Here is a 25,048-nt window from a genome sequence, read left to right on the forward strand (position 1 = left end):
CTTTAGGACTTCTACTTAAAAGTCTTGAAAATTTTCAATCTTATTTCTCAATTTAAATTAGTAAATAAGAAAACTATTGTGTTTTTCTACTCTTATGTATACACAAAAAATGCTAAATGCACACTGTTGGGAACTAGTTCAAGTGTTCCCACAAAAACACAAGCCAAATACGTATACTATATTTTACTGTTGTTAGGGGACAGATAAAATATATATGAAAGCAGGCCCTGGCCGGTTGGCTCAGCGGTAGAGCGTCGGCCTGGCGTGCGGGGGACCCAGGTTCGATTCCCGGCCAGGGCACATAGGAGAAGCGCCCATTTGCTTCTCCACCCCCCCCCCTCCTTCCTCTCTGTCTCTCTCTTCCCCTCCCGCAGCCAAGGCTCCATTGGAGCAAAGATGGCCCAGGCGCTGGGGATGGCTCCTTGGCCTCTGCCCCAGGCGCTAGAGTGGCTCTGGTCGCGGCAGAGCGACGCCCCGGAGGGGCAGAGCATCGCCCCTGGTGGGCGTGCCTGGTGGATCCCGGTCGGGTGCACGCGGGAGTCTGTCTGACTGTCTCTCCCCGTTTCCAGCTTCAGAAAAATACAAAAAAAAAATTTATATATATATATATATATGAAAGCATAGATTAAAGCACAAAAAAACAGAAGATTTGCCTGCATACCTCTTAAGCCATTTATTTTGAAAGGCCCTTGGAAATGATCAATTCAACCTTGTTAAAAAAAAATAAAGAAAAAAATAAATGCAACAGCCAAGGAAGTTATATGACTTGCACATAATAAAAAAGCTAATAACCAGCAAAGTAAGAGTACAACATCTACATCTTAAGCGCATGCTCTTTCCACTCATTTTTTACCTTAATTCTTGTTATGAAGTTAACAAAAGTTTATCTCTAGGAGAATACCATGTTAAAAGACACATATCCAAATCCAAACAGAAACTTACTTACAATTAGAATATAGTCAATATTCAAAGAGTTCTGGCTTTATGATTCAAATTTTACTTGGTAGTATTTCCTTAATATAATGCTTTGACATGTACAGGGTGGGGATAAAGTAGGCTTACAGTGGTGGGGCAGTGGATAAAGCATTGACCTGGAATGCTGAGGTTGTCAGTTCGAAACCCTGAAGCCACTCCACCCCTGTCAAGGCACATATGACAAGCAATCAGTGAACTAAAGTGAAGCAACTCGTATCAGTGAACTCAAGTGAAGCAACTATGAATTGCTTCAACACCCCCTCCTCTCTCTGTAAAATAAAATGTTTTTTAAAAAATGTAGGTTTAGCCCTGGCCGGTTGGCTCAGCGGTAGAGCGTCGGCCTAGCGTGCGGAGGACCCAGGTTCGATTCCTGGCCAGGGCACACAGGAGAAGCGCCCATTTGCTTCTCCACCCCTCCGCCGCACTTTCCTCTCTGTCTCTCTCTTCCCCTCCCGCAGCCAAGGCTCCATTGGAGCAAAGATGGCCCGGGCGCTGGGGATGGCTCTGTGGCCTCTGCCTCAGGTGCTAGAGTGGCTCTGGTCGCAACATGGTGACGCCCAGGATGGGCAGAGCGTCGCCCCATGGTGGGTGTGCCGGGTGGATCCCGGTCGGGCGCATGCGGGAGTCTGTCTGACTGTCTCTCCCTGTTTCCAGCTTCAGAAAAAAGAAAAAAAAAAAAAAGAAAGAAAAAAAAAAAAAAAAAAGTAGGTTTATAGTTCTATGTGAAACAGTTTGTCCTTGTCTTATAATTTAATAATTGTTATATTATTTTCCATAGGAACAACTATACATCTACTTTTGTCCCTCCCTATATCTATCTATCTGTTGATATAGTATACCAGTCTGGAAAGTATACCTTTGATTTAAATTAAGTTTATATTTTCTTTTCACTCAGGATATTCTTGGCTTTCTTACGCTTTTTTCCATTTTGCTTTTGACTCACACGTATCCTTTTAAATTTCTACTCGAACTCAGAGTACTCATGTTCGTAGAGAAAAAAAATGCACAGGATGGGGAAATAATAGGCAGTATGGAGTTTTTATCAGCTGTCACTTATATCAGTCAGCTACAAGCCAGAAAAGAATCTGTAATAAAGGTGGTCGGTCATGGCCCTGGCTGGTTGGTTCAGTTGATAAAGCATCGGTCCAGCATATGGACGTCCTGGATTCAATTCCCAGTCAGGGCACACAAGAGAAGCAACCATCTGCTTCTCTCCCCCTCCCTAAGCCAGTGGCTAGACTGGTTGGAGCACATGCTTGGTTGGAGCACAGGCCCAGGCACAGACTGAGGATAGCTTGGCTGGTTCGAGTGCATCAGCCTCAGGCGCTAAAAATAGCCCAGTCAGGCACATGCAGGAGTCTGTCTCTCTATCTCCCCTCCTCTCACTTAAAATAAATTAATTAAAAAAAAAGGGTCAGTCATACAGTTAATAAAGCTACTGTAATAATCATAATCTACATGTCTTTTTCCATATGAACTATAAACTTACTTTTGACCACCCCTGCATATTAAAAACCCAGAGGTCAACCAATATGGGTGGAGTCTTCTAAAACAACACTGCACAAAACAAGCCTGAGAAGCTATGTGCTTCTCTGCCTCTCTTCTTTGGTACCAATCTAAATGATATTGAAAAGATTACAGAGATGCTGGAGTGCTTCAAAGAATGTCAGAAGGTTAGTCCATGTTTTACAGACCACAGTAAAGCCTCTGAGTGGATCATGAAAAGCTATGAATTGCTCTGAAGGAAAAAAGTATGACTCAGCACTGGACTGTCCTGATGTGTAACCTGTGCTATAGACAGGAAGTCACTGTCAGAGAATATGAACAGACAGAATAGTTTTCTATAGGAAAAGATATCAGACAAAAGTGCATTTGTTGGCCCTGGTCGCTTGGCTCAGTGGTAGAGCGTTGGCCCAGCGTGTGGAAGTCCTGGGTTCAATTCCCAGCCAGGGTACACAAGAGAAGCACCCATCTGCTTCTCCACCCTTACCCCTCTCCTTTCTTTCTCTCTCTTCCTCTCCCACAGCCAAGGCTCCATTGGAGTAAAGTTGGCCCAGGCGCTGAGGATGGCTCCATGGCCTCTGCCTCCGGAACTGGAATGGCTCTGGTTGTAACGGAGCAAAGTCTCAGATGGGCAGAGCATCATCCCCTACTGGGCATGAGAGGTGGATCCTTATCGGGCACACACAGGACTGTCTCTCTGCCTCCCCACTTTTCACTTTCGAAAAATACCAAAAAAAATAAAGTGCATTTGTTTAATCCGTCCATAGAACACATCATAGGAAACACTAAACTAGATTCAGAAAAAGGAGAAGTAAAAATTGGTGAAACAGCAATAGCTTAAGATATGCAATGACACCATCTGACTGGTGGAAAGTAGCAATGAATCAAAACTTCTTAAGAAATTGAAACAAGAAAGTTCCAAAGTAGCACTGCATTTGAACACAAGATAACCATCAGGACCACAGGGGAAATGCACAACTTTAACATAGACAATGAAGACACTAAAATTGTTACAGATTTTGCTTACCTTGCTTCAGTCATCAATTCAAATGGAGACTGTAAACGAGAAATGAAGAGGAGGCTGAGACTTGGAAGGGCAGTCATGGAAGGATTGATAAAGAGCATGAAGAGCAAAGATAATGTCATTAGAGACCAAGGCTAATATCATCCACACCCTTGTATCCCAATTTCTGTATACAGATGGGAAAGTGGAACAGTGAGGAAGGTGGAAAGAAAAAAATAGAATTTCAAAAACGATGTTAGAGGAGATCTCTGTGGATAACCTGGACTACCAGAAAAAATGAACAAGTGGGACCTATAGTGAATTAAGCCTGAAATACCACTGGAAGAAAATATGACAAAACTCAAGTCCTAACTATTTCAGGCACATCATAAGAAGGCGGGGTTCTTTGGAAAAGGCAGTAATGCTGGGAAAAACAGAAAGCAGTAGGAAAAGAACACCAAATATGGAATGATTAACTCCATAAAAGAAGTCATCTGCATGAGTCTACTGGGCTTGACTGAGGAAAGGGCATTCTGGACATCACTCATAGGTTGCCAAGAGTCAGGAGCTGCCTCAAGGCACATAACACACTTATATAGAACAGACAAGACTAACAAACCAAAATTTAAGTATCATTCTGACCAATAAACCTGATATTCTCCACCTGGTTTCATCAATTCTAAACCCAGATAGAGGAAAATCCATAATATGAATTATTATTCCAACTTTTACAAAAATAAATTTGTGTTTTAAAGCTAGAAGATAGCTTTTTTTAAAACCACACAGAAAAAAATTGGAAAGGTGACAATGTAATGATTTAAAAAAAATAAACATGAGAATATTCATACAAAAAAGTCAAAAGGAACCTTCAAAGTATTCACCTTAAGGAGTCCCCAATGATGCCAATTCTCAAAACATTTATTCTCTTTGAGAAACCATTTCAGAGCCTATTATATATTTACTCAAATTATCTTAAGCTAATTTTTTAACTAAAGATGGATTCAACTATTAAAATAATGACTAATTCAATGAAAATACTGTTCATATAGAAGGTAAGTTAGCTAATATTGTTTCATATCAAAAACAAAATGGGATTAAAGAAAAATTAAGGATGAGCTATTACTGTGGCTTTGAATTTTCAACAAAATATGAATTCAATCCCAAAAAGCTTCAACTGAGCCACTGATAGAAACAGTTTATATGTATTCTTTCAATGAGTTTACTTTTATTTTTAATTTAACATTTTTTTTGAGAGAGAGACAAACAGGAAGGGAGAGAGATGAGAAGAATCACTTGACTGCTTCTCATACATGCCTTGGGGGGGGTGGGGGTGACGACACTCAAGCCAGCAACTGTGTGCTCAAGCACAGGACTATGTACTCATAAACTTGGGGTTTCAAACCTGGGACTTCAGCATCCCAGGTTGACATTTTATCCAATGCGCCACCACTTGTCAGGCTCAGAAAGTTTACTTTGAAAAGTCACAGTTTTATTATCGAAATACACAAGTTCAAGAGCTGTAGAGCATGCCACACTACTGATAAAAAATGATCTTCAGTTAACATTTCAGTCATATTTTAGCAATAAAATCAACACAATCACTAATTAAAATGATTAGATCAATAATTCTCAAGGGTAAAAATGAAATGGAGCACCACATAGAAGAATTTCTAGGGAAATTCTTCATTTCAATAAGCTTGAAAAATTGTCTATTCAAGTATAGTAATTTTTGGAAAACAGAACCCCAAAAAATCGGAACTCTAAAACCCTAAAACCTGATTATTCTCCCTAATATACTACAGAAAGTAAAAATATAAAATCTAACTAGTTGCACATGGATTTAAGAATATCTGAGAATATAGAAAAGGAGTCAAAATTAGTAAAACAGGTTGTAGAATTTTAAATGTTATTTTAGTTAAACTACACAGTATTTTGCAGGATTATATAAAGCAACTAATACTAGTCCAATACTGAAGGTCATTTAAGGGATTGGTAATAGTGTGTAGGAATCAACATACCAATTTTGTATACTTTTCTTTAAGTTTATATCTAAAAGTTTATATAGTTTTCTGAAAATATAAATAAATTATTTGCTTCCTTCGTAAATAGTACTTAAAACCAACTTCAATGCCACCATTTTAGGAATTCTAGAATAGTAAAAAATTAACTTTCAATTGAAACCAATTAATTCTCTAAAGGAGACCACTCATCTGTTTTTTGACATTTACTAGATATGCCACGTAGCACATAACATTAATTTAACATTATGGAACACCTACATTTACATTACAGTTGATCTGGCAAACCATTTATGCAAATAATCACAATCCACTGCAAGAGTTGGATCAGAAACAGATTTAAGGAAGGCTTCACACAATACAAAACTGGGATCTTAAAAGATTAAAAAAGAGGTTTGCCTCCCCCCAAAAGGGTAGGAATAGAGAGAGGACAGTGTTGGCTGTGAAAAGAGAACAAAGGGACAACAGCACCTGATGTTTTCGAACGGGGTAAGTGGTTCTGCATGACTATACTATAGAGAGGAAAAAGTGATTGAGAAAAGATAGCTGTTTAGACTCTTTCTTGGCCATGGTGACTCAAGAGGTATTAATTTGTTCAAAATTTCAAGCTATATTCATAAATCTATGCTGAGATGCTTGCTTTCTGACATGAACATAGCAGTGCTTTCTTTTCATTTCAGTGTCCCCCATGGACACAAAACAAGGAGATCTGCCAGATAAGCGTCCAAGAGGTAGGGAGGAAAATTCATTTATCTGAAGAATTATTTTGTCACTAGAACATAATGAAGACCATAAAATTCAGGCTTTAAGGGTTAATGAAGGAAATAACATGTTTAAATGTAGAGCCTAAAACTCAGCAATGCATAAAAAATGAGACAATAGATCTATTCAAAGAATGTTGCAACAGTTAAGAGAAATGAGGTCTAAAATTCCTCCTAAACACAAGAGAAATGAAAAATCAAGGAAGGATGACTTCCTAAGTATTAAAAGGGAAAGTGAATACTCAAGCTATGAATAGATTTTAGGAAGCCATCTATGGACCATCATATGAAACATGTCTAATAACCAAAAAGATACATAAGACTGAAAATCAAATGATAGGGTCTGAAGAATGAGATGTCACAGGGACAGAACACAATTAACAAAATTATAAAAATTAAGGTTGGTCTGCAGTTTTAGAAAATATAGCCTTGTCATTTACCCTTAATATTCTTTGTAATTTAACCCTTTCAGTAGTACGAACATTCATGTATGTCCTCATGCCTCCTAACCATCTCTGGATTGATTTATTTTAAAAATGTATAAGGGAGCATTAAAGAAACGCAAATGTATGTTCTTCTTGTTTCCATAAATTGGTTATCAAACATGATTTTAAGTTAATAACCCTGTAACTGGAACTAATTTTATTTTTTGAAAAAGAAACAGAAAAAAAGCTCACTCCCGGGGTCAGCGAGCATGTAGAAAACTCACTACTCAAAAGGTTAAAAGTCCCAAGACAGATAAGACTCATACCTACGAATACAGTATTAAACATGAATGCTTTAAAATTCTGATAAAGAGCCAAAAGGGTAGCAGGAATAGAAACATGATCAGATAATCACAGCAAAGGACACATACAGTCAAGAAACTGCTTTTCTAACAGCCCATCACACAGTGTTTCAACTTCCTTAGCCGTTTCTGTTACAATGAATGTTTTCATTATCAACCAGCATCCTTTTATGAAGTTGGAAGAATCTGCAGAATTTTTCTTCACAAATCAAGTATTAAATGCAAAATACTTTATTGTGATCTCCTCATCCATGCCAAAATATTACAAAATAAAATTTTACTAGTATAGCTTTTGGCTACCAGTATGATACAGGTCAGAACACTTCAAAAGAGGCCAATTTAATTTATGTCATGGTCTTCTGACATACTGTTACACAATTCAGAAGTAACCAAAGATTCAACCAAAATATTAGCACTACCTAAATATATCAACTTCACTAATTTTAAATTTCTTTTAAAATGCAATTGCTCTTAAGGGTCACCTCAAGAAAATTATTTGCTAACACTTTAGTAAGTCTGAGTATAACAATTCAGGTAAAGGACATTTTTCAAACAGACAAAAAGCTAAATGAAACTTACCACTCAACTGTCTCAGGACAGCTTGATGGCAGAGGGACTGTGGTGGGGAAGGGTGGGAAGGGAGGAGAATATGGGATGTCAAAAACTTTTATCTAGAGCAGTGGTAGTCAACCTGGTCCCTACCGCCCACTAGTGGGCGTTCCAGCTTTCATGGTGGGCAGTAGCAGAGCAACCAAAGTATAAATAAATAGATTTAACTATAGTAAGTTGTTTTATAAAAATTTATTCTGCCAAATTTAGTGAAAATCCAACATAAAGTACTTGGTAAGTAATTATTACTATATGCTTTAACTTGCTGTAACTCTGCTTTATAAATTTTATAAAGCAAAGTTACTTCCCTACTTTATAAATCACCATTACTGTGGAACCGGTGGTCAGTTAGAAAATTTTACTACTAACAGAGATACAAAAGTGGGCAGTAGGTATAAAAAGGTTGACTACCCCTAAAAAGCAATAGTGGTGAGTCCAGACACTACACAAATATGAATTACAAGCCTGTCCAGTTGACAATATGCTTACAAACTTCTCATTTGTACCACAAAATACTAAGTTAGCCATTTAATGTTCAATTTTTTTAACTTATTGATTTTAGAGATAAAGAGACAGAGGATGGGAGAGGAGGAGTGGGGGAGAGGGAGAAGGGGGTTGAGGGAGGGGGGGAGAGGAGGAGAGGAGAGAAATACAGATTTGTTGTTCCACTTATTTATGCACTGATTGGTTGATTCTTATATGTGCCCTGACTGAGGATGGACCCTATAACCTTGGTATATTGTGACAATGCCCTAACCAACTGAGCTACCCAGCCAGGGCTTAACATTTTATTTTAATATTTCATGCACACAAATCTAAGTCAAGAGAAAAGGTGACAAGAAAATTCTTTAAAACTCAAGACAACACAAATATATGATTTAGCAAAATTTATACACATATACCACTCTAACTTCTAGATTCCAAATGATATAATTCACATTCCTTAATATTCAGTTCAGAGGTCCCTCTTCTGTTGGGTGTAATACTCCCTAAAAGTTCTGTTTTCTAGGCTCCATCCCCCACTGCTCTAGATGGAGTCGGGGTCCTTATATCTTTAACAGCTCATTAGATGATTCTAATATGCTACCAAATGTGAGGAAATCACCCTAAATGTGTTTTGGTTTTTGAACCTCTGCACCTTTCCAAAAAATTCCTGAACTACTAAGTCCTGGGTAACAGCAGATAGCAAGTTAGAATTGCTCTGCACCCTCCATCACGAAGCTCTCACTTGCCAAGACTTCCAGTATTTTTCTTCCTTCCGTCAAAGGAAAAAGGAAGCAGGGGACTTAAGATCCAGAACTGCTATCTGACACTAACTTTTCATTAGTCATAGGAGTAAGAGTAAACCTCATAATTTACTGTGTCATATTCCAGGCACTTAGTTACATATCAGGTGTTTTAGGTACATAATTTCATCTAACCCCACAACAATCTTGGGGGAATGGACACACAAACTCAGATAAAGCACTGTGTCTGAGGTCAGCTAAGCACAAGTATCAGAGCCTGGCTTAAACACAAATCTAACTGTAAGAAGACTTCAGCCATTAAACATAAGAGGTTAAGATATTAATACTCTCTAAGCACTAACTAGAAAGTACACCTAGTAACGATCTCTCAGATTGTGATCGTTAACACCAAGTGTCTGTTGAGTGCAGTATGCAGATATTAAATTCAAGTAAAAACAAAAAAAAAGGCACAGCATAATGATTTTTTTTTTTAAATGAGAGGAGGGGAGATAGACATATTCCCGCATGTGCCCTGACTGGGATCCACACAGCAACCTGTCTGGGCCGATGCTTGAATCAACAGAGCTGTCCTCAGCACCTGGGGCTGACACATGAACCAGCAGAGCCACTGGCTATTAGGGGAGAAAGAGAGAAAGGGGAGAAGGAGGGGAAGAGAAGCAGATAGTCGCTTCACATGTGTGCCCTGATGGGGATCAAACACGGGACATCTGCATGTCATGCCGATGTTTGATCCAGTGAACCAACTGGCAAGGGCCATGAAAGCTTTTTAATAAAAATCCTGGAAAGGCTATAGACTACTTCTGATATTGTACAGCATAAGAATGTGTCTTATGAGAACTACTGATTTAACTCTAAAATGATAGGTTCTGAGGAAATTTTATTTCCCTCCTTCACTGGCATTTTCTAATTTTCCTGTAATAAAAGTGTACTAACAGAAAATTTTTAGTATGAGAAGCATTACATATAGGAACACTTTGTTTTATTGTACTTTCAAGATGTTTCCTTTTTAACAGACTGAAGGAAAGGCCCTTCCCTCTACCAGCAAAATGTCTGAAGTGTATGCCTGTAGTTCAAGAACCTATTAACTCCAACCTTGTCTTGCACAATTACGGTATTTCATAATTAAGGCATGATCAATTTTTTCTTTAGAGAAACAGGATTATTTGTAAAGCTAGACAGAACAGGGTGATCATATTCTCCAGAACTTTGCTGTCCAAATTCAGAAGCCACTGACCATCCATGTAGCAAGTAGGCACATGAAATGTGGCTAGTACAACTAAAATACACTGAGTATAAAATACTGGATTTCAAAGCCCTTGATCAACAAAGGGATTATAGAAAATCTTATTTTTAAATACCAAGTACATATTAAAATAATGTTTGATATGCTAGTTTACATAAAACATACTCAATTTCACTTCCCTTTCACTTCAATATGGCAACTAGCGCACTACATGACTTGAAATTTGTGACCCACATTATTCTCCCATTGGACAGTGCTGCTCTAGAACTGTTACTCACATGCAGCCAGCAATGTGGGCACCATCTGGTACCCTGTTTAAAAAAAGGCAGACCTTTGGGCCCCACCTCAGAACTGCTGAAATAGAATACGCATTGTAGCAAGATCCTTATGTTATGATAGCATAAACATTCAAATCTAAGAATCACTGTTCCCGAAAGCTGCAATCACTCCCCTTAAATCATGACAATCCCAATATTCTTTTGTTTACCCATATATTGAAATATTACAAGCTGCCAGACACTGTTCTAGAAAACAGTAATATGTGGGGATAAAACTGTTAACAGTTTCCTGTTCTCATGGAGCTCATAGTCCACAGAAGACAAGCAAACTAAAACACAGTCAGTTAGTTTTGCTAGCTACTGATGTACCAGAAAATTATTTGAGTGCAACACAAATTTCCGCATTACTTAAGAGCAATTCACCTGTGAGAAATCACTAGCTGCACCCAGCTGAACCACATTACACAGGAATTCAGACAGACACACACCTCAAATATATGCCAGGTTCCTGAGATCACTGTGAGTTGTCATATCCATTCTCAACTGTTACTACTTTCAGAGGGATGTTTTGGATAACCCTCCTTTCATCACTTCACAATAACATAAGCTGCAACTCTTCCACCAGATGCCCACTTCCATGAGCCTACCACAGGTCTTTGCCAAAGTGTCATGTATATTATATTGTTAATATTTAATAAGCATGATTTTTGTTAGTTATGTTTTCTTAACATGTCATTGATGTTTCTGAATACTGTTCCCCCGTTAAACCCATTTTCCCCATAAATCCTGTGGTGTCATCTTGCATAGTATGGTAACTTTCAGAAACATGTCATGTTATATCAGAATGACTGTAAGTAAGTAACATTGGGGCACGTCAGCACAAGGAAGGAACAAAGCAGTAGAAAGGAAAGACAATAATGAGAATGGCTGTTTGAGTGTGACCAGAAAGGGTAAAGTCCCCTGTGAGAGGGTGACATTTAAGCAGACACATTAATGAAGTGAGCGAGTGCCAGGGAAGACAAGCAAAAAGATGAACATCCCAGAAAGCAGCAGCAGAACACACAGAATGCCCGAGACAACAGACTTCTTTCTGGAGGGTAGGTATGGACAGAGCAAGACAAACAACAGGAAGAAAGGCAGTGAAGAAACTTAAGAAACTTCGACGCACCAGGCTGCACAGGGTCTTTTATAGGTCTTGATAAGTAATAGTCACTGGAGGGTTCCGAGTCTAAGAGTGATGTGACGTGGCTAGCACTTTAACTGGACCACTCTGGCTACTGCATGGGGAAACAATTTGTCAAACAAAGAGGATGCAGGAACATCCTTCAGAAGGCTCTTGCAGTGTCCTGGAAAGAAAAGGTTTGGTAGCCAAGACAACAATGCTTGAATTTTAAGTATTTTAAGTACTGACAAGTGGTTATACTCGCTTTCCATTTTCCACAATCAGCTGCATACTTTTATTGAATTATATTTCCATCAGTGAAACAGGGATAATCTGATCAACCTATTTCAAAGGCTTGTATAAAATCAGATGAAAAACAATGTAAAAGGGCTTTGAAAATTACAAAATACATAAATCATGAAAAGAAACTAGACTTTTTTTGTGGTGACAGAGAGTCAGAGAGAGGGACAGATAGACAGGAAGGGAGAGATATGAGAAACATCAACTCTTCATTGCGGCTCCTTAGTTCATTGATTGCTTTCTCATATGTGCCTTGACCAAGGGGCTAAAGCAGAGCGAGTGAACCCTTGCTCAAGCCAGCGACCTTGGGCTTAAGCTGGTGACCTCAGGGTCTCGAACCTGGGTCCTCCACATTCCAGTCCAATGCTCTATTCACTGCCCTATCACCTGGTCAGGCAAGAAACTAGACTCATAAAATTTTCAAGCTGTCAATAATTGCATTTAAAATAACTGGCAAATAGTGTCTATAGTTCTTAGAATAAAGATCCAAAGCAAAATGCAGTTACAGATGTGGTCCCAGTTACAGAATCCCTGTAAAGATGCCCCTACTCATGGCTATCTTCACTCTTTCCAGCATCCTAACAAAATGATACATTACATACACCAAAGCCATCTGTACGATAGAGTAAAACAACCGGTGTTTAACAGAGAGATAATCTATAATGTATAAATTTTCTGTAAATTATGGACCAAAATCTTAAGTACAGGGGTGGGCAAAAGTAGGTTTACAGCTGTGAGTTCATGTAACAGTTTATTTCTTTTTCTTTGTGACAGAGAGAGAGAGAGAGAGAGAGAGAGAGAGGTACAGACAGGAAGGGAGAAAGATGAGAAGCATCAATTCTTCATTGCAGCACCATTAATTGTTCATTGATTGCGTTCTCATATGTGCCTTGACTGAGGGTGGGGGGGGACAACAACAGAGCGAGTGACCCCTTGCTCAAGCCAATGACCCTGCGCTCAGGCTGGCAACCTCAGGGTTTCGAACCCGAGTTCTCTGTGTCCCAGTCCAAAGCTCTACCCACTGCCCCACCGTCTGGTCAAGCACAAAATTTATTCTTATATTATTGTACTCCTATTGATATCACAACTGTAAACCTTTTTTTGCCCACCCCTGTATATTACACCAAGAACTTTAAATACATCTTGCACAACTAAGAAATATTTCAATTAAGATTGCCTTAAAAGATCAAAGTAAGCCATACCAAAATATACTGCTCACAAAAATTAGGGGATATTTCAAAATGAAAATGAAGTGATAAAAAAAGCTGATTTTCTTATTAAACAAGAATATCAGAAAAGCAAAGGACAAGTCAAAGAAAGTTGTTCAGTTATGCTAATGAGATGCAAAACCAACTTTTATTTCATTGGTGAAAATGCACTGTACAAAAGTACTAGAGTATCTGCATGTTCCCTGATCCCCTAATTTTTGTGAGCAGTGTAGTTTTTTTTTAAGATTTTTTTTAATTCTTTGCTTTAATTTTTTTTAATTAATTATTTTTTTAAGAGAGGAGAGAGAATGAGAGAGAGAGAGAGAGAGAGAGAGAAGGGGGAGGGAGGAGCAGGAAGCATCAATTCCCATATGTGCATTGGCCAGGCAAGTCCAGGGTTTTGAACCAACGACCTTAGCATTCCAGGTCGACACTTTATCCACTGCGCCACCACAGGTCGGACAGCAGTGTAGTTTTTGATTGTGCAATAGAAATACCATTTCATCATAAAAAATACATAATAACGGTATCTTTAAAAATAACCAAAATGTGCCTGACCAGGCAGTGGCACACTGGATAGAGCATCAGTCTGAGACGTGGAAGACCTGGATTTGAAACCCTGAGGTTGCTGGCCTGAGCACAAGCTCATCCAGCTTGAGTGTGGGTTCACCAGCTTGAGCAGTGTCCCTGGCCTGAGCCCAAAGGTTGCTGGCTTGAAGCCCAAGGTCACTGGTTTAACCAAGAGGTCACTCGCTCTACTGTAGCCCCTTGATCAAGGCACATACTATATGACAAAGCAATCTATGAAGAACAAAGGTGTCTCAATGTTGATACTTCTCATCTCTCTCCCTTCCTGTCTGTCATCTGTCCCTGTCTGTCAAAAAACAAACAAAAATAAAAATGTTGAAATATATGATGACTAGCTCTGGCCAGTAGCTCAGTGGTAGAGCCTTGGCCCAGCATGTGGATATCCTGGGTTTAATTCCCAGTCAGGGCACATAGGAGAAGTGCCCACCTGCTTCTCCACCCCCATCCATGCTTCCCTCTCTCTCTGTTCTCCTTGCCTCCTGCAGCCATGGCTTGATTAGAGTGAGTTGGCCCTGGGTACTGACAATGGTTTCATGGCCTCCGCCTCAGGTGCTAAAAAATGGCTCTGGTTGCAACGGAGCAAGGGACCCAGATGGACAGAGCATCACCCCCTAGTGGACTTGCCAGGTGGATCTGGGTTGGGGTGCATGCAGGAATCTATCTCTGCCTCCCCTCCTTTCACTTAATAAAAATATATGGCGACTAAGACAAATGATGTATGCATCAAATACATACACAAATATTTAGAGCATATTTTTTTAATTAAAGAAAAAATACTGAAGAGCAAAATATATTGTTTCTCTTGAAATGGAATACCTGCTTCATATATCTTTTTAACTAATCTATTTTTAACTAATCTATGGAAATCCAATGCAAACATAGCTGTCTAGTTTACTATCTTCCTACAAAGCATCAATCAATAAAAATAGGTAATACTTATTACTGATCTTCATTACATTAGGCAATGGTGTTAAAATACAAATTATAGTAAATTCTAGATTCCGCATAAAATTTCTAAATTGCTTTGAAACCAAGTCTCAGAATGCGAGACCCTGAGAAAAATGCCTTCTTCCTGGTAAAAATGTTGGCAAGCTTTCACCTTAAAACTTATTTTTAAAACTGGGACATGTGATAACATGCAATGCATCAATGTCAATCCCCTGGCTTTGTTACCTACTATAATCAGGTAGTATGTAACCACTAGAAGAAGTTGGGTAAAAGCATTAAAATACAAGCAAATCACCTTTGAACTAATTTGTGCTATAGTAAACATCCACCAAATGAGCTTTCAGTATGACCAATGTTTCATCTCTGACATCATATACAATATACCAGAAAGGGCTAATTTCTAGACTTGGCTGACAGTATTTGCTCAATTTTATATAAGTGAATTTTCCTTCACCTGTAAAACTATAAAACAGACATATTATCTGAACTATCTACCTTCCAAGATGAAAATGAGGACCAAATGAGACTTTATTTCCATAGTATATGAGACTTCATTTTCATAGCACTCTCTAACATTACAAACATAAAGTATATTTTATTAAAAACCTAATTATTAGAATAACCTGAGCCATGTTGTACAAGTACCACAGTCTATATAATCCAATGTGAAAAGATTCAAACAATTCTAAATTATATTTTAAAAGCTCTAAAAACACCAATTATCCCCATTTGGTCCCACTGAACAATTCCTTCACAGGTTGATTATAGTAATCTTTGAAAATAAGAAAAAAGATTTTTCCAAATTTCTCCAGATATGGCTAAATGACAAGACAAAAAACCTTCACTGTGCACTTAAAAAATTTTAAAATCTTGAGAAGTAACGGTTAACAAAACACAAGGGCAATTTTCCTTCATCTTCAAAAGATACCTGAATGCTAATAACTAAAGAGCTATGAAAACTCCCTGAAATCCCACAAATCAAAGAACCAATGAAGAATATTTTTGAATTAACTGATTGACCTAAGCTACCTCTCCTACAAAGATGTTTCTAACAAGTATTCCAAATATGTTTTCTAAGTTTATTATAGTTAATTCTGAGAAGATGAAAAAAATGGAATAAGCCTCAGGAGGCTGATGTTTTGTGGAACAGCTTTACAAAATCCTTGTAAAGATACCCTTTTGCCCTGGCCAGTGGCTCAGTTGATAGAGCATAGGCCCCATATATGGATGTCCTAGGTTCGATTACCAGTTAGGGCACACAGAAGAAGCAACCATCTGCTTGTCTCCCCCTTCTCTCTCTTTCTCGCTTCCCCTCCTGCAGCTGGTGGCTCAACTGGTTCGAATCTCAGCCCCGGTTGCTGAGGATAGCTCAGCTGGTCTGAGTAAGCCAGCCTCTGGCACTAAAAATAGCTTGGTACTCAAGCATCAGCCCCTGATGGGGTTGCCAGGCACATCCCGGTCAGGGCACATGCAGGTATTTATCTCCCTTCCTCTCACTTAAAAGAAAAAGAAATTACTCTTCATTCCTTATTTGTACTATCATCATTAGAGCTGGTCCTCAAACAAATAACCCACACATTTAAACCAAATGAAAGAGTTTTATAATCCAATAAAAGTACAAATTTAAACAGTATTATATTGTATGTTCATTCTTCTGAGGTTTGGATGTCATCTGCACCTTTAAGAACATGCATCAGCTATAAGAAAAATTCCATAATTATACCTTAAGATTCTTGCTTTTGGTTAAAATATTTTGCAGACAGAGAGAGAAAGAAGAAGGAGAGGGAGAAAAAGGGAGACAGAAGGAGAGACAAGGAGAGAGAGGGAGGGAGGGAGGGAGAGAGGGATAGGAAAGAGAGGAAAGAAAAGAGAGAAAGAGAAGCATCAACACCTATTTAGTTGTTCCATTTAGTTGTGTACTCATTGATTGCTTCTCTTGGTGTTCTGACAGGGGACTGAACTCATAACCTCAGTGTGATGGGACAACACTATCCAGTAAGCAACCAGTCCAGGGCCAGCTCTTGGTTATTTTTTAAACAAAAGATTATGACTTAGACCACGGAATAAATAAAAACAACTTATTTCCCCTTACTGTACAAGAGATCATCTATATTCCCTTTAATAAATCCCAAGGGATAAAATATCTCAATATTTTATCAGTGCATACATTGTCTTAAATCATTTCTAGGAGTGACAATCCCTAATTCCTGCTTTCTAACATTTTATTATATACCTTAAAATCCTTTCTGTATATTACTTCTAAACTGTCCCTTTTCAAGGCAATCCAAAGTGCCATGAGAGAAATCTAGTAATTACTGGAAAACAACAAACTTATGAGCTCTAAATTTATTTAACTTGCTTTGTAAAATGCAACTTACAAACCGTAGCACATAGACTATTAAATTATATTTACTAAAGTCATTAGATTTTTTTAATTCCTAAAATAACAAATTTGAAATCAGTTCAGTAAAGAAAAGAGTAACCTACTCTTCTTTTGTACTTTTCCAAAGAAGCTGGGGGAGGCAGACAGACAAGACTCCTGCATGCGCCCCATGGGATCCACCCAGCAAGCCCACCAAGGGACGATGCTCTGCTCATCTGCAGCACTCAACCTAAGTCATTCTAGCACCTAAGGCAGAAGCCCTGCAGCCATCCTCAGCGCCTGGGCCAACTTTGCTCCAATGGAGCCTTGGCTGTGGTAGGGGAAGACAGATAAAGAGAAAGGAGAGAGGGAAGGGTGGAGAAGCAGATGGGTTCTTCTCCTGTGTACCCTGGCCGGGACTTGAACCCAGGACTTCCACACACCGGGCCAATGCTCTGCTGTTGAACCAACTGGCCAGGGCCAGTAATCTATTCTTATACTGTTATTTATTCATGCAGAGAACAGATAATGCAACTCACTTGCATTTGACTTGAATAATGGCTCTGACTTTATATATATACGAATATGTGTATATATTTGAATTCACATTTAAAGACAAAAACCTAAAGAAACACCAATGCCTGTAATAAAATTATACATATGCGCTTTTATTTTTTTATTTTTTAAAGAAATTTCTTTTTATTTATTCATTTTAGAGAGAAGAGGGAGAGACAGAGAGAGAGAGAGAGAGGGAGGAGAAACAGAGAAGGGGGGGAGGAGCTGGAAGCATCAACTCCCATATGTGCCTTGACCGGGCAAGCCCAGGGCTTCAAACCGCAATCTCAGCATTTCCAGATCGACGCTTTATCCACTGCGCCACCACAGGTCAGGCCATATGCACTTTTAAAAGTTTAGTTTCAATCACATTTAGCAATAAAAGAAAACACCTGGAATCAAAGTATAACGACTAAATATCTAAGTATTAAATGAGGGAAGAATCCCAAATTGACATCTTTAAAAGTGAGAATTAACATCAAAGATGCACTGTGAACTCCAGAATGGAGATGCCCTATTTTATGGTATTCATCATTCCTACACAGTATAAAGGAATATAGCAGCCAGGTATATTAGACTGCACAAATAAGGACAGAGTTACACTATTAGTTAATAGGCTCCACAGGAAGACAGACAAGCAGCTAAAATACAAGTTAGAAGGTGAGGCCTAACTCAGCAAATGACTACATCAGAAAAATAAGAAAGAAGTTTCTTACAAATGGAGCTAAGGAAACATCAACAAGCAGATACAAATAAGGAAACTTAGAGCCAAGAAGAAGTATCTGGAATTAAAATGAAAATGAAAATAAAGAAAACAGGAGCAAAGCAAAAGCAAGCTGCTATTCTACTCTCAAAAAAAGCCTTTAATAATTGTTTCCAGGGCTGGATCACATCTTTACTTCCAGGAATACCACACCATTGTGGCACACAGTAGATGCCCAATGGTCGTTGAATAAATAACCAACAAAATGTTTTTGGAATTATTTCACCTGTAAAAGAATTTATCAGGCATGATTCATTTTAAATGTACAAGTTCCCTAGAGCACTTAAACTGACTTCATCCTAAATTTGAGAATTGATGATAGATTAACCAGATCATAATTGTTAACAGAACCAAAGATACTCATCTACACAGAGATGAGGTGTCACATCCTATTCTGTCAGTCACCAAACTTTATTTATATTTGATTTGATTCAAAAAAAATATTGATTTTAAAGAGGAAGGGAGAGGGAAACATCAATTTGTCATTTATACGTTCATTGGTTGATTCTTGTAGGTCCCCTGATCCCAAAAAAACCTGCACTTTGGCATATTGAGAAGACAATCTAATCCACTGAGCAACCCAACCAGGGCACAATTACCAAATTTTAAACATGAAGCACAGCACAATACAAATAGTACATGTCCTCTGAGAGCTAAAATTGGAAATGAAAACCACTATAGAAGAGTGACTGATACTAGTATCATCTCTGACTATAGAAAACACAAAGGAAAATTTACCTGCAAAACTGAAAATATTAATCATTTTAGTAATTTTGCCATCAAAGAACTTCTAATATTTTAATAACCAAACCCATCTTCTGTTACTCATAAACAAAAATATGGTTTATCTGCATTAGTAGCACAAAGCTATAGCTATAGTCAACAGAGAATTATACTTCCTATTTCATATCAATGAAATCTATTAATTTCCTCAACCCAGTAACTATGTACAGAGAAGACCAATGTTTCTTAATATTTGACCACACTGAGTAAAACTGATTTCTATCCTAGAAGGCAAAAAAAAAGAAAACCAGAAGATGCAGAATATTTTTTAAAAAGCAAGCCAAGTATTAGAAGCTAGTTGACAATCAGAGGCAGAAAGCCACATGGCACTCTAATGAGTGTCCTTAAAAACATCAATATTGGGCCCTGGCCGGTTGGCTCAGTGGTAGAGCATCGGCCTGGCGTGCGGAAGTCCCGGGTTCGATTCCCAGCCAGGGCACACAGGAGAAGCGTCCATCTGCTTCTCCACCCCTCCCCCTCTCCTTCCTCTCTCTCTCTTCCCCTCCCGCAGCCAAGGCTCCATTGGAGCAAAGATGGCCCGGGCGCTGGGGATGGCTCCATGGCCTCTGCCTCAGGAGCTAGACTGGCTCTGGTCGCAACAGAGCGACACCCCAGATTGGCAGAGCATCGCCCCCTGATGGGCGTGCCGGGTGGATACCGGTTGGGCGCATGCGGGAGTGAGTCTGCCTGCCTCCCCTTTTCCAGCTTCAGAAAAATACAAAAAAAACCCCACATCAATATTGTACAATTATCTCAAACATATCTATTAAGATATAAGATCTTATAGTGGGGGAAAATACATGTATCTTCACTTAGTGGAACTGGTTTGTTCCTCAATGCATGCTTTAGACATGAAATCTGGTATCTTATCTTGTAAATTTAGGGAAATTAAATATGAAAATAGTTATTGGGTTTATTTTACTTTTTCTCAACGTCCTACAACAGAGAGCTGGAGATAAACTAATAACTGAAGGGTAGCAACATTATACAAAAGAAATGAGGCTAACTTTTAAAAAGTTGAATATTTGAATGAACACAGTATAAGTATAGAAGACATTAATAACATCCAGAAAAATACTCAAAATACTTTAAATGTTTACAACAAAACCCCAAATTTTCAGAATCACAAATGGTTTTTTAACCTGTGAACTGTCTTCAAACACCTACTGTTTTAAAATCAAAATTTATCATTAGGAAACACATTTGAGGCCCTTAAAAAATAAGACTCAGGCATCAACAAGAATCTCAAAATTAACTAAGCCAAATAAAATAAAACCTTTAAAGTTTCTTTCTAGGGAAAACATCTTGCATTTCTCTCACCATTCATAAAGCATTTGGTAGACTATGTTCATAAGTGCATTCTCTTATCATCAGCTGCTGGAGTCCATTTTTAGATATTTTGGGTTAGCACCTTGTTTCTACAGTAACTTGTCAGGAATCCAATAAAAATAAAACTTTTTTATAACATAACCATATGGCAATGTTTGCAGGCTAGAAATGTTATTGCCACCTATTGTTTTCATGAAGTCTGTGAAATATATGTGAAAGTTTCAACAAAAAAGCTACTCACCACCATCCCTCTCTCTAACTCGGTGAATATGCACATTTTTGGCCTTACTGTGACCTGTGCTGTCACTGTATTTGTTCTCAGGACTGTCAGATCTCCGCAACATCTTATTTGGTGGTGAAGGATCTGCGGCGTCTCGCATTTTCTCATGTCTGTGATCACCACTACTGGGGTGACTCTTCGATGAATACTTAAGTGCCTGTAAAAAAACATCACCCCCCCCAAAAATGGAAACTTTAAACATAGTATGCTAAATTCATTTCATCATAAAATTTGATGTTTTAACTCTATTAAGTTTTACAAATTTATGCCAACGAAATTAAAAGTTCCATTTTTTAACTACGCCTTTACATTATTCAGACAAGGCCTACATAAATGCCTAAGGGTCCTCATATAAATCACAATATCTTATGTTCAAAAAGAAGAAAAAACTCCAGTCCACAAAGTATCTTGTAAATACATGAAATCAAACACCTTGGCACGTGAGTTCAATACATTTTTCTGAGAATTAAAAGGTTTGCTCTAAGTAGCAGCAGAAACCGAGCACTATTGTAATCTATTTCTGCTCTACACCTGACGCAAAAACAAGTATGTTTCTGCAAACCTACAGAAAAAGAAGGCATCCTTTCCTCCAATTCGAATTCACAAAAAAGGATTTCAAACCTGCCTTACCTACTCTGCCAGGTGGGGGAAACAAATTAAAAGTACAAAAAAATGTTGGCTGGCACTTCTTGCATAACTAAACTCAATGGAGCTCCCTGGTAGAAACGCTGAATGAACCCTACAGCAGACTCCTGGGCAGCTGCGGAGGCGGGTTCAGCAGTAGCTTCATCTCTAACACCCAAAAGCCACGGACCAGGATTTCTAACCCGACTGCAGGCTTAGGAACCTGCGCCCGTCCCCGAGGTGGTTAGACGTGAGTGTTTACAACCATTCAGGAGCTCTTTCCTGAAAAGAGGGCCACTAGCACTGCACATGCAGTCCCTGCAAGAACAGACGGGCCCTACAGACCCAGAGCGGTGACACCGGAACCAGTCGTGCAGCAGGCGAAAACCTGTGCTCCTGCAGGACCTAAGCACCACCTCCCACTACTAAGGCCACTTTTCTGCACCAGAAACTATTAAGTGAAGGAGGAACAGGGGTTTACAACACACTTCAGAGTTGCAAAACCCTTCGTTGTTTCCTCCCAGGCCTTTCATCTAATTTAACACCTTAACGTGAACTTTTGTGCTCCCAACACAGCACGACTAACACGCGGCGCAGGAAACACCGAACGCCTCGCCCCATCGACTCCTTCATACCCTACTATCGAGTCAGGTCCTTCCTGGCCGGGGAGGATTTTTTCCTTAAAACCCAAACTTCCTGCACTCAGCTGGCCATACAAGTACCTAAGGTGTCTGGGGGGGGGGGGGAGAAAGCTTCCAGGAGACCAGCACCCCACTGCTCGCCGGGTCCCGCGGCGCCGTGTCCGTTCCGCCGCCCCGCGGGGCCTGCAGCGGCACCCGAAGCCTGCGCTCGAGTACGAGGGCCGCCCTCCCTCCGTCCCCGCGGCCGCCCCTCCTCCCGCCGCGGCAGGTACCTGGTAAGGCTGCGCGTCCCCCCTCCGGTCGTGACAGCTGAAAAACAGGAAGAGAGACAGCGACATGAAACATCCAGGCAAAAAAGAAGAGGCCCAGCGCCCTCCCCGCACAGCCCTCCAGAGCGGCCCGACCGGCGGGGAGCTGCACACACACGCCCGCCGCTCGCGGGCGGCGACAAGGCGCACGCCCGGCCCCGGCTCCTCCGCGCGCCCGGGCCTCGCCGCGCGGCCGCCCCTCCTCCCGACCGAGTCGGATCGGAGGAACAACAAAAATGGCGGCCCCGCCAGCAGCAGATAAGGAGGAGCGCCCCCCCCGCCGCCCCCGCCCCCGCCGCGGCCCGACCCGAAACGAAAGCCAATTTACCCATCACTGAGTCTCTGCTGTTTCCTCGCATACATTACCATCAATGCGCGACCTGGGAGTGTGTGTCGGGGGAGGGAAGGGCGGCCGCGAGGGGCGGGGGAGCGGGCGGCAGCACCGGCACCGGGGTCCGGCGCGCCCTCGGCGACTCAGCTCCTCCCCGTTACTGGCGCCGGCGCTCCCGGGCCATCTCCCTCCGTCCACACCACGCTCACTCTCAACCCCGGAGAGGCGCCACCTACACGGCGGAAGCGGCCAACCGGAGGGAGGAGGACAACAAGACGCGTCCTGCTCGGCCCCGCGGAGACTGACGGCCTCCTCAGCCTTCTCCTCCTCCTGCTGCTCTGCCGCCTCCTGCCCTCCTCTCCCCCAGCCGCCGCCAGACCCTTCTCATCCGCCTGCAGCCGTCTCCGGTGCCGCCGCTGCCGCTCCACCAACTACATCCGGGCAACTCTGAAGCTGAGGCCTTCGGCAAACCTCGGCAGTTTCCGACTCGGCACCCCTCGGCCCTCCGCCCCGCCCCGCCCCGCGCAGCTCCGGAACGCCGCCTTCGGCAAACCTCGGCTCCCATCGGCCCTGCGCCCCGCCCCGCGCAGATCCGGAACGCCGCCTTCGGCAAACCTCGGCTCCCTCCGACTTTCCTCTTCCTCTGAGGCCTGGCTCGACCCCCTCGAGCTCCGTTAGCGCTTTCCGGTTGCCGCTGCCTTTCCTCACGCTCACGTCCGGACACTGCCGTTCCAGTTTATGGAGAGTCCTGCCTGGGGACCCGTTCCAGGATGGTCCTAGCGGCCCCGGGGCGCGTGAGGAGGGAGCCGCCTTCGGGAGGAGGACGATGGGGCGCGAGAGAAGCCATCTCGGACTAAATAAAGGCGACCGGGCGGCTGCGCGTGCGCCGAGGCGGGCGGGAGAGGGGAGGCGGGCGGGGGAGGGGAGGCAGCCGGGGAGCGTCGGCCCTGGCCCCCGCCCTCACGGCGGCCGGGATGGTCGCCAGGCGCTCGGAGGGCGTCGGGACGGTCCCCGTTGCGCCTCGGTGGGCCGCGGCCGCAGCCGCTCCTGGGAAGCGAGGAGAGCGCGACGGTCCGCTCGGCCTGTATCCGGGGCCGAACCGGGTCCGGGCACCAATGCCGAACCGGCCGCTCCACACGGTCAGCAATCATGTTCTACTCGCGAGTGCTGCGCGCGCGGTGACGGCAGGGAAGGCGCGAGGGACGCGGTGCGGGGGGCGCGGGCACGGTCCGAGGTCGCCGCGGGCGGCTGCAACTGGACGAGCTGGGGATGCCCGGGCGGCAGCGCCGCGTGCGCCCTCCTCCCGGTGTCGTCCCGGTTCGTGGGGGTGGCGGCGGCACTCAGCTGGGTCGGGGGACGGAGAGGTCTGTGTCCCGAAAGGTCAGGGGTGCTGGGGCGGGGGCTCGGGGACGTTCTCCGCTCTCAGACCTCCGCATAGGAGTGAGAGCATCGTCACACACACGGAGTGAGCCCACAGCTGATTTTATAGAAGGAAAGGCGAAATAGGAAACTACAAGGAAAGAGACCTCTCCAGAAAACACTGGAAAAGTTACTGATTTGTTTGGACCCACCAGTTGCACGATTGCGGGACCTAATGAAGACGTGAATGATGTGAGGAGAGGACTGTGAAATCACGACTGATTGGAAAAAGTGAGCACCTGTAACTTCGGTCACATCCACTAGCCGAATGTGGAGGTAGCGGCTGTTTGAGGACTAGGAAAAGCCTGCCTAGTGCCCACTTAGTAACGAAGGAACACTGCCAGTGACCATAGGAGAAAAGATACTGGAGTCCGCGTGTCATATCTCGCACTTGGAATGAACACATAGAAGGCGGCAGACGTCGGTTAGAAGAGCACACGAAGTGCTGTGTAAACCTTATGCAGAAACTGAAAACTGGCAGTTCTCGTTTGGTAATGAAATGTCTGCTAAAATGGACCTCCACCCTTGGATCAAAAGCAGCAGCGCTGGCCGAGCTGTTCAGGAAACTGCCAGGCAGTGTGCAGCCATCCTCCTCATTCCCAGAGTCTCGGCTCCACTGCTCCCCAGAGTCAGTAGGTGCTGCGTGCGTGGACATGTGCAGAGTGGTGACAACAACCTGCCTGACATGCATTTTCAGAGGAGGTTAAACAAGGCTACACTCAGCCTTATTGTTTCACCTCTCACATGAAAACAAATGTGCTTTTCACGGTATATATAGTGCCATGTTTTCACATTTGTGATTTTATTGGTGATTTTGTTGTTTTAAGTGCCTACTTCCTCCCTGCATAGTGCTGAAGTGGTGTCTCGTATTGACACACACAGGAGGGCTTTGTCTGATGTGCCTCCTGCAGAAAACACATGCCCAGATAAGCTTCCTTCAGGCTTATCGTTAGTGCTCTTGGCCATGAATTTAGTGTTAGTCAACAGTATATATTAAATAAGGCATCTAAACAGAAACACATA

The 25,048-nt window shown here is 41.8% G+C and overlaps 1 protein-coding gene across 9 annotated transcripts in view; it reads right to left on the reverse strand.

Moving 5' to 3' along the window:
• WAC (WW domain containing adaptor with coiled-coil) overlaps positions 1-23,447 on the reverse strand; it is a 111,181-nt gene extending 87,734 nt beyond the window's left edge. For 4 of the 9 annotated variants that reach the window (XM_066386986.1, XM_066386985.1, XM_066386979.1 and 1 more), the window contains exons 1-3: positions 22,604-22,737; positions 22,240-22,276; positions 20,664-20,859 (exon numbers count right to left, since the gene is read on the reverse strand). In XM_066386986.1, the coding sequence (XP_066243083.1) occupies positions 20,664-20,859; positions 22,240-22,276; positions 22,604-22,644 (274 nt within the window). In that variant the 5' untranslated portion in view covers positions 22,645-22,737. Of the gene's footprint in view, positions 1-20,663; positions 20,860-22,239; positions 22,277-22,371; positions 22,458-22,603; positions 22,768-23,159 lie in introns of those variants that run through there. The other 5 variants (XM_066386984.1, XM_066386980.1, XM_066386981.1 and 2 more) reach the window with 5 other exon arrangements.
• Between the last annotated feature and the right edge of the window lie 1,601 nt (positions 23,448-25,048).

Source organism: Saccopteryx leptura, chromosome 5 (genome assembly GCF_036850995.1).
Source record: "Saccopteryx leptura isolate mSacLep1 chromosome 5, mSacLep1_pri_phased_curated, whole genome shotgun sequence".
In the NCBI taxonomy this organism is placed as follows: domain Eukaryota; kingdom Metazoa; phylum Chordata; class Mammalia; order Chiroptera; family Emballonuridae; genus Saccopteryx; species Saccopteryx leptura.